The sequence below is a fragment of the Meleagris gallopavo genome, chromosome 30 (assembly GCF_905368555.1).
Source record: "Meleagris gallopavo chromosome 30, MGAL_WU_HG_1.1, whole genome shotgun sequence".
Classification (NCBI taxonomy): Eukaryota; Metazoa; Chordata; class Aves; order Galliformes; family Phasianidae; genus Meleagris; species Meleagris gallopavo.
The window spans coordinates 3,141,743-3,165,185 of record NC_139433.1 but is presented as its reverse complement, the minus strand read 5'-3'; the positions used below and the strand labels follow the sequence as shown (position 1 = coordinate 3,165,185).

The 23,443-nt window shown below is 56.9% G+C and overlaps 1 protein-coding gene and 1 long non-coding RNA gene across 2 annotated transcripts in view; both read right to left on the bottom strand.

Moving 5' to 3' along the window:
- Positions 1 to 1,676, bottom strand: LOC146542494 (uncharacterized). The gene is made up of 2 exons (XR_014880144.1): positions 224 to 1,676; positions 1 to 111 (listed from the first exon to the last, which is right to left on the bottom strand). It is a non-coding gene; the product is annotated as an uncharacterized LOC146542494 (long non-coding RNA).
- Positions 1,677 to 7,926: 6,250 nt separating this feature from the next.
- The window catches only part of EFNA2 (ephrin A2), a 33,686-nt gene continuing 18,169 nt past the window's right edge, over positions 7,927 to 23,443 (bottom strand). Inside the window, exons 2-4 of the mRNA XM_085211742.1 lie at positions 12,565 to 12,857; positions 11,098 to 11,163; positions 7,927 to 9,871 (exon numbers count right to left, since the gene is read on the bottom strand). Of these exons, the coding sequence (XP_085067868.1) occupies positions 9,750 to 9,871; positions 11,098 to 11,163; positions 12,565 to 12,857 (481 nt within the window). The 3' untranslated portion in view covers positions 7,927 to 9,749. The remainder of the gene's footprint in view (positions 9,872 to 11,097; positions 11,164 to 12,564; positions 12,858 to 23,443) is intronic.

The following is a 23,443-nucleotide window of genomic DNA, read 5'->3' as shown; positions in this document are numbered from 1 at the left end:
TTATTATAGGATATTTTTGTTTTAATTGAAAACTATTCTGAGCTCGGTGGAGCTTGGAGGGATGAGCCCCTTCATGGCTGATCCCAGTAGGTCCCGTTGGATTCCTGGGTGCTGTAGGAGACAGGTGGGGATGCAGAGGTGGGTGATGCCCCAAGAAGGGCACACGGACCCATCCTGGCCCTACAGAGAGATTGGCAGTGCCACTGCTAATTGCACTGATCACCTTTCGGCTGAGCAGCGGTGGGAGGGCGGCTGCAGGGCTGGGATTGTCTCATTGCTCTGCGTGGGATTGAAAATAGTCAGAGAGGGAAATGGAAAAACAGAGATTCGGGGTGATAGAGAAAGAGGGATGGGGGGCACTGGGTAACGATGGTGGGGGGAGAACAAACGATCCCAGTATCCCATCGCCCTGCTTTGGCTGCAGGCCCCAAAAAGAGGAGCCCAGAGCAGGACAGGAGCGCATCGATCTGCCACGTGAAGGCAGGGAGAGGGCCATCCAGCCTGCCTTTTCCTTCATTAGGATCCACGCCACCCATTTCCCTAATAACCCACCTTGAAAGCTTTTAAGCACTTAAACCGAAGGCAGCAGCGTTTGCTGAACGTTCTGCAGCCGTTCCCCATCAGCTCCTGATTAGAGCCGGGCTCACAGCCACGACCCGTGTGGGGTCAGGCTGTGGGGCTGGAGCTTCTCCTGCAGCTCTGCACATCCGAAAGCTGCAGCACGTTGAGGTGTGGGCTGCGTCGTTTCCGTGCCCAGCGGTTCAGCTCCACGTGCACCAATGCATGCTGCAACACCTGGGCGCAGCAACGCGCGCTGCAACGGCCGCGCGTGCTGCAGCGCCCGCACCAGTGCAGGCTGCAATGCATGCAGGTGCACCCAGCGGCACCCACGTACCACCAGGGGCCCTGGGACACCTCTGGGTGACCCCCGGAGCACAGCAGGGTACCCGGCCCATGGCAGCAGCCACAGCCCCAGGGGCAGAAGGGGAACGCTGCGTTATTACGCAAAGTTAATTAAGTTGCTGAGATGGTTTCTTGGAGTTTGCTCACTGCTTTTTTTGGTGAGAAGTTGCCTTGAAACCCTCGTTCCGGCGGTCTGGGGAGAGAGGAGGTCTCTGGGTGAATTAGCATTTATATAGCTGTGCCTTGCATTTCAAAACCCCCTTTATCTCTATTAGCACCTAATAAAGACAGAGCTTTGCTCTAATTCATAATTATAGCACAGGATGGAAATATTTGTGTTTCTATTCCCTGGGACTTCGCCTGGAAACCCCTCGGCCAATTTGGAGCGAAGCATCGCCCTGTTCCACCCCGAGCCCAAAACGGTTTGCACGAGGGTTCCGTTGCACGAGGGGTGTTGTTGGTTTGCACGAGGGGTTTTTGCACAAGGGCCTCGTTGCCCTGACCCCCCTTGCAGCTCTGCAGGGCACCATACGCAGAGCAGGCAGCCGTGGGACGGCACCCATCTACCAGCGCTGTGCTACGGCTCTGCAAAAAAAAAAAAAACCACCTCGTTGTGAATTCACGGCACTCCCCGACACAAATGGGTTTAAACTACCTTAAGTGTTTCAGCAGGGATCTGGCGCTGGCGGTGTAACACTGTATTACCGCAGCATTAGGAGTGAAGTATTGATCCTAATCCCTTGGTTCAAAAATAGGATTATCAGAAGGGGAGGGGAGGGAGGGGGCATTCGGGTGGGAGGATGCCCCGTCCCCATCCCCACACCTGTCCACATCCCCATCCCTACCCTTATTCCCATCCTCATCCCCATCCCCATCCCTATTCCCATCCCTATTCCCATCCCTATTCCCAGCCCCATTCTCACCCTTTTCCCTATCCCTATCCCCATCCTCTTCCTAATCTCCATCCCCATCCCCAACCCTACCCCTATCCCCACCCCATTCTATTCCCATCCCCATTCCCATCTCCATCCTCACCCTTTTCCCTATCCCCATTCCCATCTTCTTCCCAATCCCATCCCCAATTCCCATCCCCACACCTGTCCACATCCCCATTCCTACCCCTACCCCTACTCCTACTCCTACCCCCATCTCCATCCCCATCCCCATCCCCACCCCCATCCCCATCTCCATTCCCATCCCCATCTCCATCCCCATCTCCATCCCCATCCCCATCTCCATTCCCATCCCCATCCCCATCTCCATCTCCATCCCCATCTCCATCTCCATCTCCATCTCCATCTCCATCTCCATCTCCATCTCCATCTCCATCCCCATCCCCATCCTTATTCCCAAACTCATCCCCACCCCCTTCCCCATCCCCACACCAATGCAGCTCCTGTGCACTGTGGGTTCGTGCCCCCGGTGTCAAGAAGGGGCTGAGCTGATTTTGGGTGCTGTCTGGGCACGGCTGTGGGATTCCTCCCCCCGTGTGTCCCCGCGGCAGTGCCGGGGCTCGGCCGTTCCATGTGGCTGTCTCCAGACACACATTTCCATTACCCGGCCTCTGCAAAGCCATCTCCCGATCGATAGCGGCGCCTTTATCCCCGATTGATCGATCGACCGATGGAGCAGAGCTCTGCCAGACCCAGGCACCGCTGCTCCCGTCCCCTCGATGCTGAGCAGGGCCGGGGCTGTTGGTGTGATGGAGCCGGCTGGGTTCGGGCTGCTCTGTGCCGTGAGCAGGGGAAGGGGCTGCGTGGGCTCCTCTGCCCCTCATCCCAGCGCACAGCTCGCGTCTCGCTCCTAATCTCCTATTTTCCCATTTAATCCCTCGGACTCCTCTCCCTCTCCTCCTCTTCTCCCTTCCCTCTCTCTTCCCTCCACCCCCCCCTCCCCGCAAGACAAATTACCCTTAATGATATGCTGAAGGCCATGACACCCATGTTGTCTCTTTGTCATCCTTCGCGGTGCAGTGTGAAAAGATAATACAAAATGCGGCACTTATCTACAATTGAGAGCCAAGACAACTTGCTAATCCCTTAATAACGCTCCGCCGAGGGCCCCATTGGCTGCGGCTCGGGGCTCCTGTGGCTGCATGCAAAATCACTGCCAAGGTCTGGGCTGCTCCGTGCAGCGGGCGCTGCCTGCAGGGACTGCTCTGCTCCAAGCCCAGGGCGCAGGGAGTGCTGATGGGGGGGTGTGGGGAGAGGGGACCTCGGTGTTACCAGGATGCATCCCTGTGGGCCTCGTCCTGAATGCTGCACATGCGAAACTCCATCTCTGATGGGGTTGGGGGAGGGGAGGGGGGGTGTTTTATTCCTTCCGTGCTCAGGTTGCTGCCCTGGGCGCCTCGGGGGGGGGGGGGGGTTTGCACCCCGTGCAAATCTGTCTGCAATGAGCATCGCTGCTCCTGCAGCGCTGCAACCCAGGAGCTGCACCCGCGGCATCCACAGAATTGCTGCACCCGCTGCTTCCCTTCGCCCATGCCATCCCTGCACCCATCGCATCCCTGCACTCACAGCATTGCTGCTCCCGTGGCCTGGCAGTGGGATGCTGGGCGCAGTGATCCCGTTGTCCCCCCGCCCCGCACTGCTGTGACGGACAGAAATTGCCACTTAATTTCCGGCTTCCTTTCCCCTTCCCCACCCCCGCTGTGATTTACTTCTCCCCGGAGGAGCCCAAAAGCTGTAAACACACTTTTATTTGTCAGTTGTATCCCTGCAGCCTGCAAGGCTGTTGAAAAGGTAATATATGATTTCAGTCCTCTTTGCTTGATGATGTCGGGATTAGGAGCCCTACATATTTTATAGAAACCTCTACATGATCTTCCTTTATAAATCATTTAAATAGGAGTGTCTTTTCTTGGTGTGTGATATAAAATATTTACTGGAGTGGATGAAGGCTATTCATCCGTGTTTACCCTCCTGCCTACAGCCCGGATCCATTTACCAACAGCCCGGCACGGCGCGGCCCTTCGTGCTGCCCAGCAGGATGTGGCTGAAGCCCCACAGTGCTGGGGATGTCAGTGCTGGGGATGTCAGTGCTGGGGATGTCAGTGCTGGGGATGTTGGAGCTGGGGCCATCGGTGCTGGAGCTGCACTCTGTGCCGGGGTTGGTGCATCACACAGCTCCATTTCGCCTCCAGAAGGAACGGTTTTGGTGCAGCGGCTCAGCGCACGGCATCCCATGAGCTGCATGCCGGGGTATCCATGATGGCATCATTCTCTGCAACGCTGGCAGCTTCCTGTCCCTGTCCCAGCCCCTCAGCAGCTCCCTGGCCATTAGCATTCATTGCAATTCTTTCCATTTGTTACCTGGCAGGGAAATGAAAACACGTCGCTCCCCCCAGCGGGGTGTTCCCCACGGCGAGCCCCAACTTTTCAATCATTTCTTGGCACCGCCGTGGCAGAGAGCGGCCCCCCCGCCCCCCAGGCAGGAGCAGCGCTATTAAAAGCCTCGCCCAGGGGCATGTATTTTACATAAGACGCCGTGTACATGCTGTGCAACATTCAGGAGGATCATGCTGGAGCAATTGGTCCGGATATAATGCCGGTTACCTTGCGGGAGCGCCAAGGGGAGCGATGCTGGCTCGGTGCCGGGGGGAGCGATCCCCCCTGGGTTATGGGGGCTGCAGAGGCGGAGCAGCAGCCAACAGCGGGATGGGGCCATGGGGGGCCCCTCTGTCCCCACCGCCGCCCCCTCCTGTGAGATGTGGAGCCCCACTCCCTCCTCCTTCTCCACGGGGCGGTGGGGGGAACGCGCAGCTCAAGCACCGAACTCAATGTCTAGTGGCCTGAAAAGTTTCATTTCCTGCTGGCGAGGGCCCTGCAGAATGGCATGTAAAGGAGCTGCGGTGCCTGTACACAATTACACACCCGGCTGCCTTATTTCATGGAAATCAATGGCCGCAGAGGGACGGCGCGTCAGGGGCTCTGCGGCAGAGCACGATGCCGGTCCCCCCGCCGCGTGTCCTCACCCCGTGTCCCATCCAGGAGCGGCTCTGCGTCCCCATCTTTCTTGAGAATGCTGCGGTGCTGCCTGCTGAGCGGTCCGGTGCCAGAGTGTGTTCCTCTCCACGTGCTGCACTCAGCTCTCCTCGCTCCCCGTCTCATGCTATTTCCATAAATCATCCCCTGAGCAGGTGTTTTCCTGGGTGCTCGGCAGCCAGCAGCTTGTTCCAGGGACGGCTGCGGCTGTATCACTTGTAGCTATCAGGAGATAAGGCCGGGGACAGGAGCGGAGAGGGGGGAGCGGGGGACAAAGCGTAGATGTGACAACTGCAGAGCACGAGGACAGCAGTGACGTGGGGGGAGAGGGGGGCACAGAGCAGCGGCAGAGCCTGGGAGGGAGCAGTGAGAATGGGGATGGGGTCATGGGGTTGGGATTGCAGGGATGGGATTGCAGGGATGGGGCCACAGGGATGGGATCACAGGAATGGGGTCACAGGGATGAGGCCACAGGGATGGGGTCACAAGGATGGGGCCACGGGGATGGGATTGCAGGGATGGGGTCACAAGGATGGGGCCACAGGGATGGGATCACAGGGATGGGATCACAGGAATGGGGCCACAGGGATGGGGTCACAGGGATGGGGCCACAGGGATGGGGTCACAGGGATGGGATCACAGGAATGGGGCCACAGGCATGGGGCCACAGGGATGGGATTACAGGAATGGGGCCACAGGCATGGGGCCACAGGGATGGGGCCACAGGGATGGGATTGCAGGGATGGGGCCACAGGGATGGGGTCACAGGGATGGGGCCACAGGGATGGGGCCACAGGGATGGGGTCATGAGGATGAACCCATGGTCCTGCTGCTGCCGGGTCCCTGATGCGCTCTGCACAGTGTTGATGGCCCCATGCAAACCCTGGTGCATTACAGAACCTGAGTCCTGCAGCACCCACTGATCATATCCAGCACAAAGCACTGAGAAGGCGCAGCGCCTCGGGGGATGCAGGGAGCAGCACAGCGCAGCCTCTGGGAACCAATGCCAAAGGAGCAGGAGGGAGGAGGCCTGGGGAGCTCTGTGCTGTGGCCTTGTTGCACCTCAGCCCCGTGCTGTGATCCTGACGGGTCAGGATCCATCCCAGAGCCGCATCCCAGTGCCCATCACCGCTCACTGTGGGGCAACACTGCGCCCATCATCCTGGGGACCCCGACCACAGAGCGCAACGGGGCTGCAAATCTCAGGGCTGGGGGAGTTTTGCACAGCAGGAAACCCCAATCAAGCCCAGACCCACTCATGAAGTTGCCTTTTGCACAAGGGTGGGATGAGCACACGGCTCCCGAACACCCCACCCCCCCGGTGCCCCCACCTGCAGCTTCAATTACATGAGATTGCTGCTCCAGGAGTTCTGGGTCCGTAAAAACCCATTTCAGACACTGCTGGCCATACATGACGTGTGACCCCGCAGCGCTCCGTTGGGCACAGGGTTGTCCCCACCAAAACCACAGAGCCCATTCCGGAGCGCAAAGCCTGGCTGAGCCAAACGAACCCTTTCAGGCCTTAAAAATCTATGACTCCATTAATTAATTACTAACGACGATCCGTCTCAGCCTTTCGCCTGCCAGCTCGCTATTTTTAACTCCGTATTTCCAACCCCATGTGTTAAAAAAATCATGAATCCGGGCTGAAAAAGCCTCACGCCGTCGCTCCTTCCCGGCCCCCCCAGGCGCTCTCCCGGCGCGCCGTGGTCCCGTTCCGTCGGTGCTGGCACGCAGATGGTCCCATTAAAAAGCAAAATGAGTTTTTTACCCTCTCGTGGCAAACTTCAGAGCCTCGGATCAGCTGTACGAGCTTGCATTAATTAACGGCGGATTGTTCCTATTCTGCTCATTATGCTGAAATATGCGTTAAACGCTGGGAACGAACGTGGGCCGCGCGAGAGAAGTTGTGTGGGGTTGTGAGAAACGCAACATGCACTGGTGGGTGTCTGGTGCCTGGGCTGCTGTGCCGCGGGGAAGCGGCTCTGAGGGATGGGGAAGCCCTGGGGGGACACACCATGGCACCAGCATTGAGGAGGGGGGACCTTCAGGGATGTCACCAACCCCAAAATGGCACATGGGGAAACTGAGGCAGAGGAGCGCCTGGGGAGACGCCATGTGTGTCCCACCCCGCAGCGCCCACCTGCTGGGCTGCAGCGCCTCTGATAATTAAATACTATCAACAATTGCATATTAATTAATTTAATATCCATTATTATTCATTAAGGTGGTAATTAAATCCTTCCCGTAATTAACACACCACCCAGCTCGGCGGTCTGGCGTCACGGCCCCTGTGCACCAGTGGGGCTGGGGAGCAGGGAGGGAACTGAGCATGGCCACCCCACTGCATCCCAATGCACCTCAATGCACCCCACTGCATCCCACTGCACCTCAATGCACCCCAGTGTATCCCAAAGCACCCCACTGTATCCCAATGCACCTCAATGCACCCCAATGCATCCCACTACATCCCACTGCACCTCAATGCACCCCAATGCACCTCAATGCACCCCAGTGTATCCCAATGCACCCCACTGTATCCCACTGCACCTCAATGCACCCCACTGCATCCCACTACATCCCATTGCACCTCAATGCACCCCAATGCACCTCAATGCACCCCAGTGTATCCCAATGCACCCCACTGTATCCCAATGCACCTCAATGCACCCCAGTGCATCCCACTGCACCTCAATGCACCCCAATGCATCCCACTGCATCCCAATGCACCCCACTGCACCTCAATGCACCCCAGTGTATCCCAAAGCACCCCACTGTATCCCAATGCACCTCAATGCACCCCACTGCATCCCACTGCACCTCAATGCACCCCAATGCATCCCACTGCATCCCAATGCACCCCACTGCACCTCAATGCACCCCAATGCACCCCACTGCATCCCAATGCACCTCTTTGCACCCCGATGCATCTCACTGCACCCCAGCACTGGGGTCAGAACAGCTTCCAGGCTCATCCCGCAGCACGGTGGCAGGGAAAGTCACGTCTCCAAAGCAGAGGGGGGGGGGGAGGGGGGCCTCACATGACATTTATTTTTATTTTATTATAAAAAAATACAGAATCCAAATGAGGTGGTGATCCGGATACCATCAGCACGACGTTGAGGACGAAAAGCGGCGTGGCGAAGGACGAAGCTATAGGAGACCAACACGCAAAAAAAAAACCAAAAACCCCAAAACCGACCAACCCAGCGCCCACCACGGGCTGCTCCCAACGCAAAAACTGACCCGAACGACCCCCCCTTCCCCCCCCCCCCCGACCCCCCCCCCTCTGCTCAGAGCTCCCTGCGAGTGCTGCTGCCTCAGCGCTGCTCCCCAACTCTCTCACAGTCGCTGTACACAATATAGATATTTATATATATAATCTATATATATATAAAACACAGACCGAAGGCCGGGGGGGGGGCACTCCTGGGGGGCCCCCAGGGGTACCGGTACCAGGAGAGCCACAATGCACCCATTTGCCTTCCAGAACCACGACCTGGTCAGGACACACAGGGACAGGGGGGGCACAGGGGGGAGGAATGCGTTTTTTGTTTTGTTTTTTTAGTGTTGTTTTGTATTATTATTATATTTTTTTTCTAGGGTTTTTTTTTTCTCTCTTTTTTTTTTTTTTTTTTTTTTTTTTTTGGGATGGTTCGAGATGAGCTTATTGCAGAGATTTCAGCAAGTCCTAAGTCTAGAAAATAAAAATAATCAAATAAAAATAAAATAAACCCTTCCATAAAATTCATTCTCGACAATACATAAAAAAAAATACGCTCACAGTATAGTAGTGCCTGGCGGCTGTATGTACAGGGGGGGGCCCGACCCCAACAGAAGGGACGGGGGGGGGCCAAGTGGGGAACGTGTCCATGGGACGGGGCTCGGGGCCGCCGTCCCCAGCGTGAGCCCCCCCGGGGGTGGGAGGCACAGTCCCGGATTTAAGGCGAGGAGGGGTCGGGCCCCTCTCTGGTTCATCTCCCAGCCCCGTGCTGCGGGGCTGACGGCAGATCGGGATTTCCACACGGGTGCAGAAAAGGAAGGGGAGAAGAAGCCAAAGCCGTCGCGGGCACCGTGGGCACGGCTGTGTGGTGGCCCCATCTGCACCGCCTGGACGATGGCGACGGTGGAGCTGTGCTGGGAGGCAGCGAGGAGGAGGAGAACGCAGACACGAAGGCTGCTCCATCCTGGCGGGGGAGATCCAGCCCCAGCGAGGCGCAGGCAGTGCCCACTGCCCCGCTCCAGCCCCGGATCCAGCCGAGCGCCCGGAGGGGCTCCCGGTGCCATGCAGGACCCCCAGGCACTGCTGCATCGCTGCCCCATGGGAATGGTGAGCAATGGGGACGGGGCTGTCCCGCTGTCCTCGTGTCCATCCGGGGTTCTGTCCCCGTGTGTGAGTGGCACCGTGTTGCATCCATCTGTCCATCCATCTCGCCGCGCCGGGCGAAGGCAGTGTGCCACAAGGGACCCCGTGTGGGTCAGTCTGACACGGGGCGGCCCGAGTAGAAGCAACCAACAAAAATAAAAATCTTTAAAAAGGAAAAAAAAAAAAGAAAAAAAAAGAAAAAAGAAAAGAAAAGAAAAAAAAAAAACAACCAAAAACCAAAACCAAAAACCACCCAACAGGACTCTATATTTGGTCTAGAAATGTAAAAAGCAGCATCCTACGGGAGGGTCGCTGCCGCGGGGATGGGCGCAATCCGTGCGCACGGCGGGGTCCCCATTCCCTGCTGCAGTGCAGGGCAGGATGTGGTCGGGCAGGGTGCAGTGAGGCTCCTGGCAGTGGTGCAGCCCCAGTTCTGTCCCGTGGTGGTGCTGAGGCTGTCCCGTCCCGTCCGTCCGTCCGTCCGTCCCGCGGCGCTAGGAGCCCAGCAGAGTCCAGAAGACCGGCGCAGCCACCAGCACGGCACGCGGCACTGCAAGGCTGCAGCACGAGTTGTTGCTGGTGAAGATGGGCTCTGGGGACTCATAGAGGGAATCGTCTGCGAAAAGGAAAGAGAGGAGAGGCGTGAGCTGGCGCAGCCTGCCCGGCACTACGGCTACATGGCACCATAATGGGTTGGGGTCCGGATGGGTGCTGCCTGCTGCAACCCCACAGTGGGAGCTCAGCCTCACAGCCAGGCACCAAAACCCCCCGTGTACCCAAAAAATAATGGGATCCTTCAAACTAAAGTGATGGAGCAGCGCACGGGGCTCTGCGGCTCCCAGACAACGTCCCTGCACAGGGCTGGGCACCGAGGGGACGTGCTGGGGGTCCTGTCCCCGTGTGCCAAACGTGCAGGCAGTTGTGCACGAGGTGGATGGGATCCAAAGTGCGAGCAGCTCGGACAGCAGCCAGGCCTGGAGCCGGCCCAGCAGCACGGCGCCTTCGGCTCTACGAGTCAAACCATGACTCAAGCTCTTAACGCTCTCCCCGGGCTCTGCCTGCTCACGCTGATCACTGGATTAAGGATCTGGACAGAGCCATGGCCAGGAAAAGCAGCGCTGCCCCTCGCATCACTCTCCGTTCCTGCAGGGTCAATGCCAGGGATGTGTGTCCCGGGGCACAGGGAGCAGCCTCAGCACCAAACAGACCCCGGGGAGCCCTGGGGACCCCCAAGGAACGGGGAGAAAACTCCCCTCACAGCACTGCACAAAGGCAGCCCTACATCTCCGCCAGGCACCCGCGTAATGTAATCCTGACATTATTAAAAATAGTATAAAAAAAAAATATATCGGGAGAGATAGGTTCCCCCCGTCATGCCCTAGTCCTGAACAAAACAGAATGATTTTTTACAGATGGTTTCATTATATTGGGTTTTATTTTAAAGCCATGCAAATAGGAAAAAAAAGAAAGACATCCTTTTAAATGGTGACATTTCGCAGGCACTCAGCCCTTCCCCAGGGAGAGCTGCTGCCATTTGCTAATTACACGTTAACAGGAGAAGAAAATTATTAATTTGTTTTTTTAAATGGCTGAGTTATTTGATTCTGAAAAGTAGCCACTGTGCAGAGATTATCATTTTTTTCCCTCTATCTGGAACCCAGCGGGCAGCGACCTCGGCCACGTGCCACCCTCCCAGCCCCCAGCCCTGGGGACCGCTGTGCTGCAGGGATGGGACGTGGCACTCCAAGTAGCTCCTGCCCCACATCTTCCCCCCTCCCCGAGCCAAACGTATGCCACGTCCCCCACTACGGGTGCACGGCTGTGGCCCCACGCATCACTTACTCGTCGGCCGAACGTAAACCTTCAGCTTGAGGCAGGGTCTGTCCACCACGTTCGGGGGAGACGCAGCTGCAGAGGAGCAGAAAGCAGAGAGAAGAGGCTGTGTGAGAGCGGAACAGCAGCTCGGAACCCCCCCGCATTGTGCTGCCGAGGTGGGGGCTCAGAGCAGAGAGCCACCGTGGCACGGCCTCGATGTTCAGCTGCAGCAGCCCCATAGGGGGACACACAGCTGGGGGGGCGGAGGCAGAAGGTGGGGCTGGGGGCTCTGTGGGACAGGAGGTGGCCCCGGTGGCTCCGTCCATGGTGGGGCAGAGCTCAATGTGTCTGCATGGCAGGAGGAGGAGAAGGCAGAGCGAACCAGAGCTCACTGGGAGAGACAATGGGAGCAACTGCAGTAATTGCCTCGGTGAAAGTCCCCGCTCAATATGAGAAAATGTGATTTTTATATACATGTTTTTAAAGGAATTTAATTTTCTTTTCTCTTTCCTTCTCTCTCTTTTTTTTTTTTTTAATGAAAGGAGAGAAGGGAGCATTATTCACAATAAAGTTTAATCTGAGCTGGAAGGAGGGGGGAATTGGGACCTGGCTCACAAGAGAGGCGGCGGTGGGAGGGGGGTACACCCACCTGTCCCCCAGCTCCATGCCACCACCATCCCCAAGCCCCCACCTCCGGTCGGGGCAGCACGCAGCACTTCTCCCCTTTCCCTCTTCTTTCCTTCCCTTGCGCTGTGATTTCAGCATTCGGGGAAGGTCACGGCTCTGTGTTGTCCCCAGGGTCCCCGTGTGCCCTTGACCCAGAGCAGCAGCACGGCCGCCATCCCCGTGCCCGGGAGGTTAATGGCATTCCAATTTGCGAGCTCGAGGAGGAGGTAATTTCTTTTCTTTCATGTCTGCTAAATACGGCGCCTCAAAGAGGCGTAATTTCTAATGTTCCGCATGACATGAATCCTAACCGGTTTAGCAATGATCAGCTTCACCATTTACTTCTGTGTAATCTCTCCCTAACGACATTAAAAATAAAAAATAAATAAAGAAAATAAAAAATTAAAGTATATATATATACATAAAATAAATCGGGGCACGGGGGGCAAAGGAGGAGGGGGACGAGAGAGTTGTGGACACGGTTATTTCGCGAGTGACATTTTGCAGGGGGAGAGAGCGAGGGGGGAAAAATGGTAATTTAATATAGATAAAAGGAACAAATTAAGTGGGCCGCAAACAGATGCTTTAGGAAAAAGGGGGAGAAATAATAATGGAGAAAAGCACGGCGAGGAGAGCGGCGGCGGTGCCTCCTGTGCCATGCTGGGCGCCGGGGTCGCGGGCGCTCATTTATTTTCATTCTGTTACTCTGCTCTGATCGCTCCCCATGGTTCTCCTCCTGCAGCTCTGGAGGAGGATGTTAAAGCAGGGGATGTTCTGTGGGTGCTGTCTTGGGGCTGTGCAGTGTTTGCAGCGCAGACATCTACTCACAGATGTAGTAATACTCGTGGCCGGGGCGAAACTCGAAGCCCAACGAGAAGGGGGTGAAGAGCTGAAACTTCTCCGAGAATTTGAGGGGTCCGCTGGGCGAGTCGGGGCGGTTGCACTCCCAACGTTTGAAGCCCTTCTGCCGGTGGTCGCAGGACGCGTGGCCCTCGTAGTTCACCATGTAGAGGACGTAACGCTCCATGCGCTCGGCGGGCAGCGGCTCCTCGTAGTGCGGGCAGTAAATGTCCAGGTAGTCGTTGATGCTCACCTCCACGGTGTAATCCCCGCGGTGGAACCTGCAGCACAGCAGTGTCAGCAGCAGCATCCCAACCCCGACCCCGACCCCGACCCCGACCCCGACCCCGACCCCAATCCCGACCCCAACCCCGACCCCTCCGACCCTCACCATAACCATATCCCCAACCTTGACCTCCACCCTGCCCCCAACCCTAACCCTACCCTAACCCCAACCCTCACCCCCCAGCTCCAGCCCCCACCATTAGGCTGTTCTCCCCCCCCCCCTCCCCACCAACCCCAGAAGACTAAACCCAGCACCTCGTTGTTATAAGATTAATAAGCCCGCGACGCTCGCTACTAAGTAGCACAAAATCATTATTCACCACGATAGCATCGACCCTTTTGGTATTAATGCCGATGCGTGCCACAATCCTATTGTAATTTGCGTTTTTGGCACTGATTATCTGAGAGATTAAGGGATTAGCAGAGACGGGAGAGGGCTGCGCGTGGCAGCTCCCACCCTGCAGCACCTGCCCCCTGCCCCTGATACCCCAGGGACCCCCAGCTGCAGCCCCCCAGCACAGCTCTGTGCCCCCCAGGACACCACACAGCAGTTCTGCTCTTTCTTTTCCCTCTTTGCTAATTAATTGGAAGCTCCTGCAGCACCGCTCTTGGGCACGGCGGTGTGTATCCCATACGCATCCCATACTGCTGGTGGTTTGCACCTTGAGCACCCACCTACAACCACCCCCTCCCATCCAAAGTGCTGCCCTGTGCCCCTCCCTGAGCACCCAGGCCGAGGCTGGCTGCAACTCATCACATGGATGCCCTGTGTGTCCCTAATGGGGACAACGACAGCCCAGTTGACCAAACTGGCACCCCAAAAGGGATGCAGGGATGAGGTGTGTGTGTGTCGGGGGGTCCAGTCCTTCCGCCCTCCCACTCGTTACCCACTTCATAAGCACTCTGATCACACAGGGAAACGCGCTAATTAAGGAGAAGGGCTTTTCTCTCTCTCCTTCCCTCTCCTTTTCCAAGTCGGCTGTGCCAACCCTGCCCCTGGCAAGGTAACATTTTAAAATGTAAAATTAATACAAAGGGCCGCGATTTACTGGGAAACAATTTCAAACACATACAAAACAATAAAAAAAAAAAAAAAGAAAAATGTGCAAAGCTCCTCTCTCTTCCTTTTATTTAAAAAAATTATTTATTTTAATGATTGTTATTTAAGTCCAAGCAAAAAGGCGATTGTAACAGAAGGGCTCGCGCTCATCAGGGGAATAATAATAATAATTATGTTTTGGGGGGAAGAAAAAGATCGACCAACTCCAAGGGCTTTTGCTGGACTGACAAAGTGGTGAATTAAAGCTGATTAGCTGTGATGAATGGAGCAGACGGGGCCGGGGAGCGGTGGGGAGCTCAGTCCCAGCATGGGGCTCTCAGCTGGAGGTGGGTCCTTAACCCCCCCCATCCCATCCCCCCACAACGGACTTCTGGTCGGGAACACTGTAGGTGTGTGTGTGGGGGGGTCAGCAGCAGTGCCCTCGTGTCCCCATCCCCACTGTGCCCCATCAACACGACCCAACGCAGGGGTCAGAAGGCACAAAGCGTAAAGAGAAGGAGGTTTTAGGAAGCAGCGTTAGGACAGGACAGGTTGGGGGCACACGGGTCATGGTGGGACACAGAGACAGTGCTGGCACACAGGGACAGGCAGCACAGACAGCTGGGCATGCCAGCCTTGGCAATGCCACACTGCATCCCCATCCCTACAGCCCTGGATGGCACACGGTGCCATGAAGCACTCCCAGATGGGGCTCATCCTCTAGGGCAACCAGAGATGGGGATGGGACAAGCAAAGCACATCCCCATCTCCATGTGCCAAGGGTCCCCATTTCCATGTGCCAAAGGTCCCCATCTTCACATAATAAGGGTCCCCATCTCTACATAACAAGGGTCCCCATCTCCATGTGCCAAGGGTCCCCATCTCCATGTGCCAAGGGTCCCCATCTTCACATAATAAGGGTCCCCATCTCTACATAACAAGGGTCCCCATCTCCATGTGCCAAAGGTCCCCATCTTCACATAATAAGGGTCCCCATCTCTACATAACAAGGGTCCCCATCTTCATGTGCCAGAGGTCCCCATCTTCACATAATAAGGGTCCCCATCTCTACATAACAAGGGTCCCCATCTCCATGTGCCAAAGGTCCCCATCTTCACATAATAAGGGTCCCCATCTCTACATAACAAGGGTCCCCATCTCCATGTGCCAAAGGTCCCCATCTTCACATAATAAGGGTCCCCATCTCTACATTACAAGGGTCCCCATCTCCATGTGCCAAAGGTCCCCATCTTCACATAATAAGGGTCCCCATCTCCATGTGCCAAAGGTCCCCATCTTCACATAATAAGGGTCCCCATCTCTACATAACAAGGGTCCCCATCTCCATGTGCCAAAGGTCCCCATCTTCACATAATAAGGGTCCCCATCTCTACATTACAAGGGTCCCCATCTCCATGTGCCAAAGGTCCCCATCTTCACATAATAAGGGTCCCCATCTCCATGTACCAAAGGTCCCCATCTTCACACAATAAGGGTCCCCATCTCCATGTAACAAGGACACAACAGCCACCATAGACCCCTCAGCTTCCTGTGCTTTTCTCTCGGGTCCACCCTGGCTTTTCCTTCCAGCAAATCTTTACATACACCCCTCCCTACAAAACCATCCCCACCCCACGAGGGATGCAGGGCTACGGGCAGCACGCACGGTACCGTCTGCTAATTTGTTATCGTTTAAGTCGTTCAGTCCGCAAAATGTCAACAGCGTTTTAAAAACCCGCCGCCTGGAACGCCGTACCCGCAGCAGGGCTGCCAGGCCGTGCTAATTAGAAGGGGTGGGATTGGAGCTGTCTAAATGAGGCACGGCGCTAATTCGTCTGGTTTGAAATATAAAATAAAATAAAAACCTCCACGGTTGGGAGTGATGTTGGTGGTGCTGTGTGTCACAAAGTGGCAAAAAAAAGCCCAAACAAACAGTGTAAAATGGTGAAAAAATGGCGAAATGCAGCAGCACAAAGGGAGATGTGGCGGCTGCCTCGGCTGTGAGTGGGGTTGGAAAGTTTGCTGCTGTATGTGGGGCTGAGGACTCGGGGTCCTGTGGGGGATATGGAACCTGTGCAGCCTCTGGGGATATGGAGCCTATGGGGCCTTGGGGTGACTGTGGGGTCTGTGGGGGGATATGGGGCTATGGGGCCACGGGGTCTGTGACGGTCATGAGGTCTATGGGGCCTATGTGGGGCCTGTGGGGTGATATGGAGCCATGGGGCCTGTAGGGATACAGAAGTCTATGGGGTGAAATGGGCCTGTGGGACTATGGGGCCTGTGGGGATATAGAGGTCTATAGGGTGAAATGGGCCTGTGGGGCTATGGGGCCTGTGGGGATATAGAGGTCTATGGGGTGAAATGGGCCTGTGGGGCTATGGGGCCTGTGGGGATATAGAGGTCTATGGGGTGAAATGGGCCTGTGGGACTATGGGGCCTGTGGGGCCTTGATGTGGTTGTGGGGGCCACGGGGCCTGTGGTGGCTGTGGGGCCTGTGGAGCCTATGGGAGCCATGGGGCCTGCAGGGCTTTGGGGTGGCTGTGGGGCCTGTGGGATCTGCGGGGCCTATGGGGCCATGAGGCCTGCGGGGTGACTGTGCCTACGGAGGCCATGGGGTGACTGTGGGGCTCTTGGGCCTGTGGGGTTTATGGGACCACGGGTCCTGTGGGGCCATAGGGCCTACGAGGCTCGTGGGGCCACGGGGCCTATGGGGGCTGCGGATCTCGCCCAGCGCCCAAGGGTTAAGGCAGGAGCGCCGTTTCTCCGTGACAAAGATGAATGGAGCAGCCCTGGCGTCTCCCTCCGATGGGATGTTGCACTTGACAATTGACTACTCGCAGCTTTCAGCTCTGTCAGCTACCATTAAGGCTGGGATCCTGGCTAATTGGGTGCTTCATTAGGGGCATTCGTTACCGTTAGTGCTGCCTGACAGCCCGGCCTGCTCTGCTGGCCGAAGGATGGGGCTGCCCCAACCCCACAGCCCCCCCGGCCTGAGGAATCCCCATGGGGTGGCTGAAGGGGATGACCCCAGGCTATGGGAGTCCCAGCGCCCGCAGTGCCCCCACGCTGCATCTCTCATCCTCATCCTTGGGGGCTGTTAATTGAGAACTCGCCCGGCATCATGTGCTGGGTCCTTTTGCATGATAAGAGCGGAAACCCATCAGAGTGAAATTGCCTGGAATAAAATCTCTGCGCTAACGAAGCGCCTCGCTGCAGGGACAGGGACAGGGACAGAGATATGGACGCAGACATGGACACGGACACAGACACGGCATCACTCAGGTGCCGCCCTCCCAACATCTTCCCTTCCATGAAGGAGAGCAGCCCAAGGGCCCACCCGATGGCACAGCCCCGCAGCGGGTGACACTGCACAAACCCACGCTCCACACCGGTTTTGTTTTAATGCTTTTCCTACAACCCCCAGGAAACGAGCATCCCCAGAGCACCGCAGGGTGCCAGCCTTCCCCCAGCACCCCCGGTTCCTGCAGCCGCTGTCGGTGCCCACCTGCCGGCGCCGTGGCCGCACCGCTCCTACTTGCCAAGGCAGGACACGCGCTCTCTGGCTCGAGCTCATTTTTTTAAATCTCATCTAAATTCAGATCCCGGTGACCCTGAGAGGACGGTGAACGCGCCCCTCACGCCCCTGCCCTGCAAACCTCACAAAAGCACCCAAAGCTTTGGGGTATCAGCACCCAGACCCCATCTCGTGCCCCCATTGCCTCGGTTTCCCCTTGGGCAGCAGCCTCCCCTCCCTGGGAGCCCCAGTGAAGCTCAGCAGCCCCACGCAGCGATGCAGGGCGTTTGTCTCACAGCGCGGTTACACCCTGCACGACCAGCCCGTGTCCCAAGGGTTAAAGAATTCAGCTTTTTCTTTCCTGAACAGCTTGAAAAGAGGTATGATTGCACTCACTGAAATACATTGCGGGGGGGGGAGGAAGTGGGGGGGAGATATTATGGATGGAAAAGAGCTATTTAAGCTGAAGAACGGCGTTGGCACATAAACAAATGGGTATAAACTGGCCATGAATAAATTGAGGCTGGAAATTAGGAGGTGTGTAACCATCAGAGGAGCAAAGCTCGGAACGGGGCTGCGGCTCCAGGGGTCCCCCGGCCGCGGGGACCCGGCCCCGAAAATTCTCCCTTCCACCTTCACCTCCCGCAATCTCCTTCATTCAAATCGTCACAGCGTGATCAGGAGTAATAAGCCTCTCACAGCGCAAAATAAACCGGCGCGCCCCGCAGCCCCCAGCCTCGCCCCGCGCCGTCTGCTGAGCGCAACCTGATGGAAATGCAAATAGCCACGCGGACACCGGCGGCCCCGCGCTGCGCTCCCCCCGCCGGGAAACGTGCGAGAAAACAGCAAAAGGCGATGAAACGCAGCGCCAGGCAGCGCCCATCCCGCGGGGCCGGGGGGAATTTACTCCCGAGGGAGGAGGCGCGGACGCGTGATCCTTTGCGCAGCGCTCCGGCTCTTTTCTCCATTAATCCCGGCGCTCTGCTGGTTCCTGGCATGTCCGTGGCCAGCAATGGACTTCACGCCGGGAACGTTTAAGCTAGTTTTCCCATCTGTTTCTTTTTTTCTCCTTGGCCGGCCCCATTACTGCGCCTTGGAGCTGCGATGCTGAGCGCAGCGCTGTGGTGCGGAGATGTGTGCCGTGTGCTCGTCCCCGTGCCTGGGATGCAGAGGGTGTCCCGCATGGAGCTCACATGGGGAAATGGAGCAGCTCTTGGGGCTGCTTTTGGGGCGCCGGGGACTCACCAGGCGGGCAGAGCTCAGCCCTCGGCACTCTGCACCCCCCCAGCACCACCCACACCTGCCCCATCTCATGGATCACGCTCAACATTTATTCACGCATGTTGGTAAGACGCTTCGCATGGGTGGAGAGCCAGTAGAGAAGGGTTGTGATTCCTCCCAGCCAGGACAGTTTCCCTCACTCCCCTCCAGCTCTCACACCCTGCTGCAACCCCGCGTTTCCGCGCATGGCCAGCGCTCTGCGGCACCGGCGTGGGTGCAGTATGGTGAGGGTGCAGCCATTGCAGCTGTGCCACCAGCATCACTCACTGGAGAAACGCAACGCCTCCATCACCCCAACCATCCCATCCCATCCCATCCCATCCCATCCCATCCCATCCCATCCCATCCCATCCCATCCCATCCCATCCCATCCCATCCCATCCATGCCTGGTGACAGCCCCACATGCAGCGTTAGGACAGCAGCCAGCCCCACAGCACATCTCAGTGCATGCAGATGTGCAGCACCACAGCATGCTCTAAAATCTCAGCATGGCTCTGGCACCACAACAACTCCAGCAGTGACATTTCCAGCACCATGGCATGGCTCTGGTACCATGGCACAGCTTCGGCACAGCTCCAGCACAGCTCTGGCTGCAGCTCGTGGTGTGCCTGTAATGTGGTCTTGAGGGACCCGCCGTACACACACCACGTAAATTATTTAATTTCTCCAAACTGCTGCACCTTTATAAATCATTAAAAGCTCCTTTTGATCTGTGTTAATGAGGTTTCCTGAATGTGGTGGCTGGAATCGCACTTCAGCGCCGGAGAGCGAATCAGCTAATTAAAAAAATAAAGAAGGAGCAAGTGGGAGCACAGGGAGCAGAGGAGGGACAGGGACACGGACAGGGACGGGGACCAGCGCCTGCACAGCGTGAGGCCCTGCACTCAGGAGGGCAGGAGTGCAGTGTGGGGACACCATTACATTTTCCCCCCTTTTTCCACTCCCACTTTTTGGAGAGGCCGTGGGACAGAGCCATGGGTGCTGCCATGGATGACGAGATACTGGCGGAGCCAACATCAGGCATCACTTGGGCAGCCCTGACAGCTTTAATATCAATATTTATCTTGACTCCCAAACTCTGATCCCAGTTACATATTCAGCAGCTCGATTACAGTTATCTGGGATGATGGTGACGGCTTCCACCGACGGGAGGTTACCTGGGGCTTAACTCAGCCTGACAGCCCCGTGGCTGAGCTGCGTGGCAGGGCTGAGCAGGGGATGGTGGTACCCTGGTGCAGATGGCAGTGCTGCACCACAGTGAGCTGTGCTGGATGGGAAACCCCACTAATGCTGAATCCATCACCAGCATCCAGCACAGAGCGGAGTTTTGATTTGGCTCCTGGCTGTGGGATGCATTGCTGTAGGGTGCAGTGCTGTGCAAAACATGTCTCCAAAGCACCGTGAGAACTCTGCTACCTCCACCCACACAGCACTGGGCGCTGCCTCGTGCGGCTGTGCTTTCAAGGCCACACACCCCAACCGTGCTGCTCACAGATAAAGGCTTTGTGCAACTTTCTGCAGGTGTTGCATAGGCTCACCTTTATGGAAATCATGGGGCCACAGTGAGCAGAAGCACAGCCAGGAGGGACCTGCACAGCCTGGGATGGGCAGCACAGTGCGTGTAACATGTGCATGTGAGCACACAGAGCTGCTGCTCCCCACCAATGCTTACTTTCCCAGCTGAATTAATTGCTGCCAGCTCACTGCGCTGCTTTTGTAGGGAAATCTGCACCCGAGTGCTGCAGAGGGGCTGGGGGTGACGTGGGCAACAGGGCAGCCAGTCCCTGTCCTGCAAGCTGGGGGTGTCCCCATGGCCCCGCAGCGTCCCCATGGCCCCGCAGCATCCCCATCCCCCAGGGCCCTGTGTCCAGCCAGAGCCTCCCAGGCACTCCAGAGGTTCACTCATCTTCATTCCCAGACCTCTCCCTTCCCTTTTTTCCCATACAGATGACAGGCAGAGGAGTGCCACACGGCCATTGGCCACGGGAGAGCGGAGGTAACCTCGTCCGGGCTCCCCCGCACTCCCCCAGGAGACAACTGCTCTGTTACCTGGGGCAACAGCGGAAAAATTATGGCTGGCATCTAAATTGCCATCATTATGCTCCAGAGCCAACACTCCCCATTTACACTTTATTGTCATCTTTTGCTTTAGGGAGATGCTGAGATATTACAGGACTGGGTGACAGAGTGGGATGAGATGGGATGCATGAATAGATAGACATATAGATAAATGGGTACACCCGGAGCTATTATTTCAGCCTGTTTGCAGATCTAGAAAAAGAGCAGCAATCCTCACTCCCGCGGGCGAAGGGGAGACTTTTATAACAGAGAAGAAAACAAAATTTGTTTAAATGCCGGCGCGTTCCAGGCGCTGTGCCCACACGGCGCGGAGCTTTCCTAAAGTGCCGATGGGCAGAGGGGCACCCCCAGCTCCCTGCCTCATGGACCTGCCTGCCAAATTTGCACCCGAGGAGCCCCAGGGAGCTGCTGGTCCTGCAGCCACGCCAAAGCACGCAGGCAGCAGCAGAGGATGCAGAAATGCCCCAGGCACCCGGTGCAGCTCCAAGCAGTGTGGGCGCATCGCTCGCTCTCACCCTGCGACGCAGCACTCAGCCCTTCTCACATCTCAACCGCTCTCAAGACGACACACTTATCTTATGAGATGTGCCCTCAGCCATCCATATTAATTTGGAGGCAGAACCACGGCGCTGGCTCAAGTGTGAGATGAGCTGCAGAGTGCCTGGGGAGAGGGAAGTTCTCGTGGGCTCTTGTGCACAAACGGCTCCCAGCAGCAGCCAGCACAGGGCTGGGGCTGCGGTCAGGGGAATTGGGGCACCCCAAAACCAAGCTGCTCCCCCCCCCCCCCGATGTGTTTTAGGGGAGAAGAGGAATGCTGGAGTGAGTTCGGCTCCAGTTGGGTGTGCAGAAAGCAGCGCAGTGCCTTCGTGCTCCTCTGCAATTAACATGGTGGTGCGGATGCTAATTAATTTCTCCAAGAAACCAAAGAGGAATTTGGGTGGAAGGTGCTGGGAAATGAAGTAGGAGAAGAGATGGAAATCCTCAGTGTGGGACTTTGCCTCCCTGGTCACAATCCCACTGAAGTATTCTGCTCTGTCACCACTGTGCACCTTCAGACCCCCGGACCCACCGCCAGCCCTGCCCAAAGCAGAGAGACTTTGGCAAAGATACACCAAGAAATGGAAAAGCCAGTGGGAAAAGCTGGATGTGGGCATTTTGCCCCCAGAAATTCCCCCTAGCACAGCACTAAACCAGCAACCAGGGCTTTTGGTTTGGGAATGGACCCAACCTGAGCAGGTGGACCCCGACGGTGGGCACTGCCACCATGACAAAGTGCTGTGTGCAGTAAGGAGATGGATGGATGGGGAGATGGGGAGACACACACTGATTGATTGATACAGGCACAGACAAGACAGGTTTTCCTCTGGCTCACAAGGTTACTCACTTTTCCTGGAAGAAAAAGAGCAGATGTCAATCGGAAATATGTGGGCTTGGCGGAGAAACGCTCTGTTTCCTCGTGCCAGAGACACTGCTCAGCCCCCCCAGGTGCTCACGGACAATTTTGGGGTGTGCTGCATATATCCCCCCCCACCCCCAGCTCCTGGACCTGCACCAGCTGCTGCAACTCACACCGCTCACCCCGCATTAACATGGATGCTCGTTAGTCCAGCACTGAGACTAATCAATATTGCCATTAACGGACTACCCTGAATTAATGCATTTTAACCTGGCAGGCGTGAGGATATTGGTCATTGTGTCACCCAAGCTGGCAGGGAAAGCATTTCCCCTCTCCTGAGCCAGCTCGCAGCTGTCACCCTGAGCACAAGGCTCAGAGCTGTCCTGCAGTCTGGCTCCTGGAACCCCATCCCATGCAGCTCCATCCCATGCAGCTCCATCCCATGCAGCCCCATCCCATGCAGCTCCATCCCATGCAGCTCCATCCCGTGCAGCTCCATCCCATGCAGCCCCATCCCGTGCAGCCCCATCCCGTGCAGCCCCATCCCATGCAGCCCCATCTCATGCATCTCCATCTCATGCAGCTCCATCCCATGCAGCCCCATCTCATGCATCTCCATCTCATGCAGCTCCATCCCATGCAGCCCCATCCCATGCAGCCCCATCCTATGCAGCCCCATCCCATGCAACCTCATCCCATGCAGCCCCATCCTATACAGCCCCATCCCACGCAGCCCCGCAGCTCCACCAGCCCCGATCCCTTGCCCACATCCCTGTGCCCTCACCCTGTGCCCCCATCCCCTGCCCTGACCCTGTGCCCGCTGTGCCCCGGGCAGCAGAGCAGAGCCCTGGGCAGCAGCACAGCCGCCTTCCCCCAGGCACCCCCCAGCCACCCTCTCCTGCTGCCTCGCAGTGCCTCTGGCTAAACAGAGATCAGAAATGTTAGATCTTTCTTAACATCTCCTGCCAGCACTGTCAGTGGCCCTCTCCAGAGTACCAGGGCCCTCTGTTATGTAAACACAGCACATTCTCTGTCAAAGATTAAAAAAAAAAAAGGCTCATTTGCACATAAAAGCAGCCTCTGCACTAGTTACGGGCACTGTGGCATGTAAGGAAGGCTGGAGGTTAAACTCGCTAATAAAACCGGGCGGCACCGGTCCCCCGGCACCGCCCTCGGTCCCCCACCACCGCCCCGCTGCGGGGGTCAGGGCGCAGGGAGCGGGGTCTGCTGGTGGGGAGACACCAAGGGGAGGCACGTGGACAAATGTCCCCA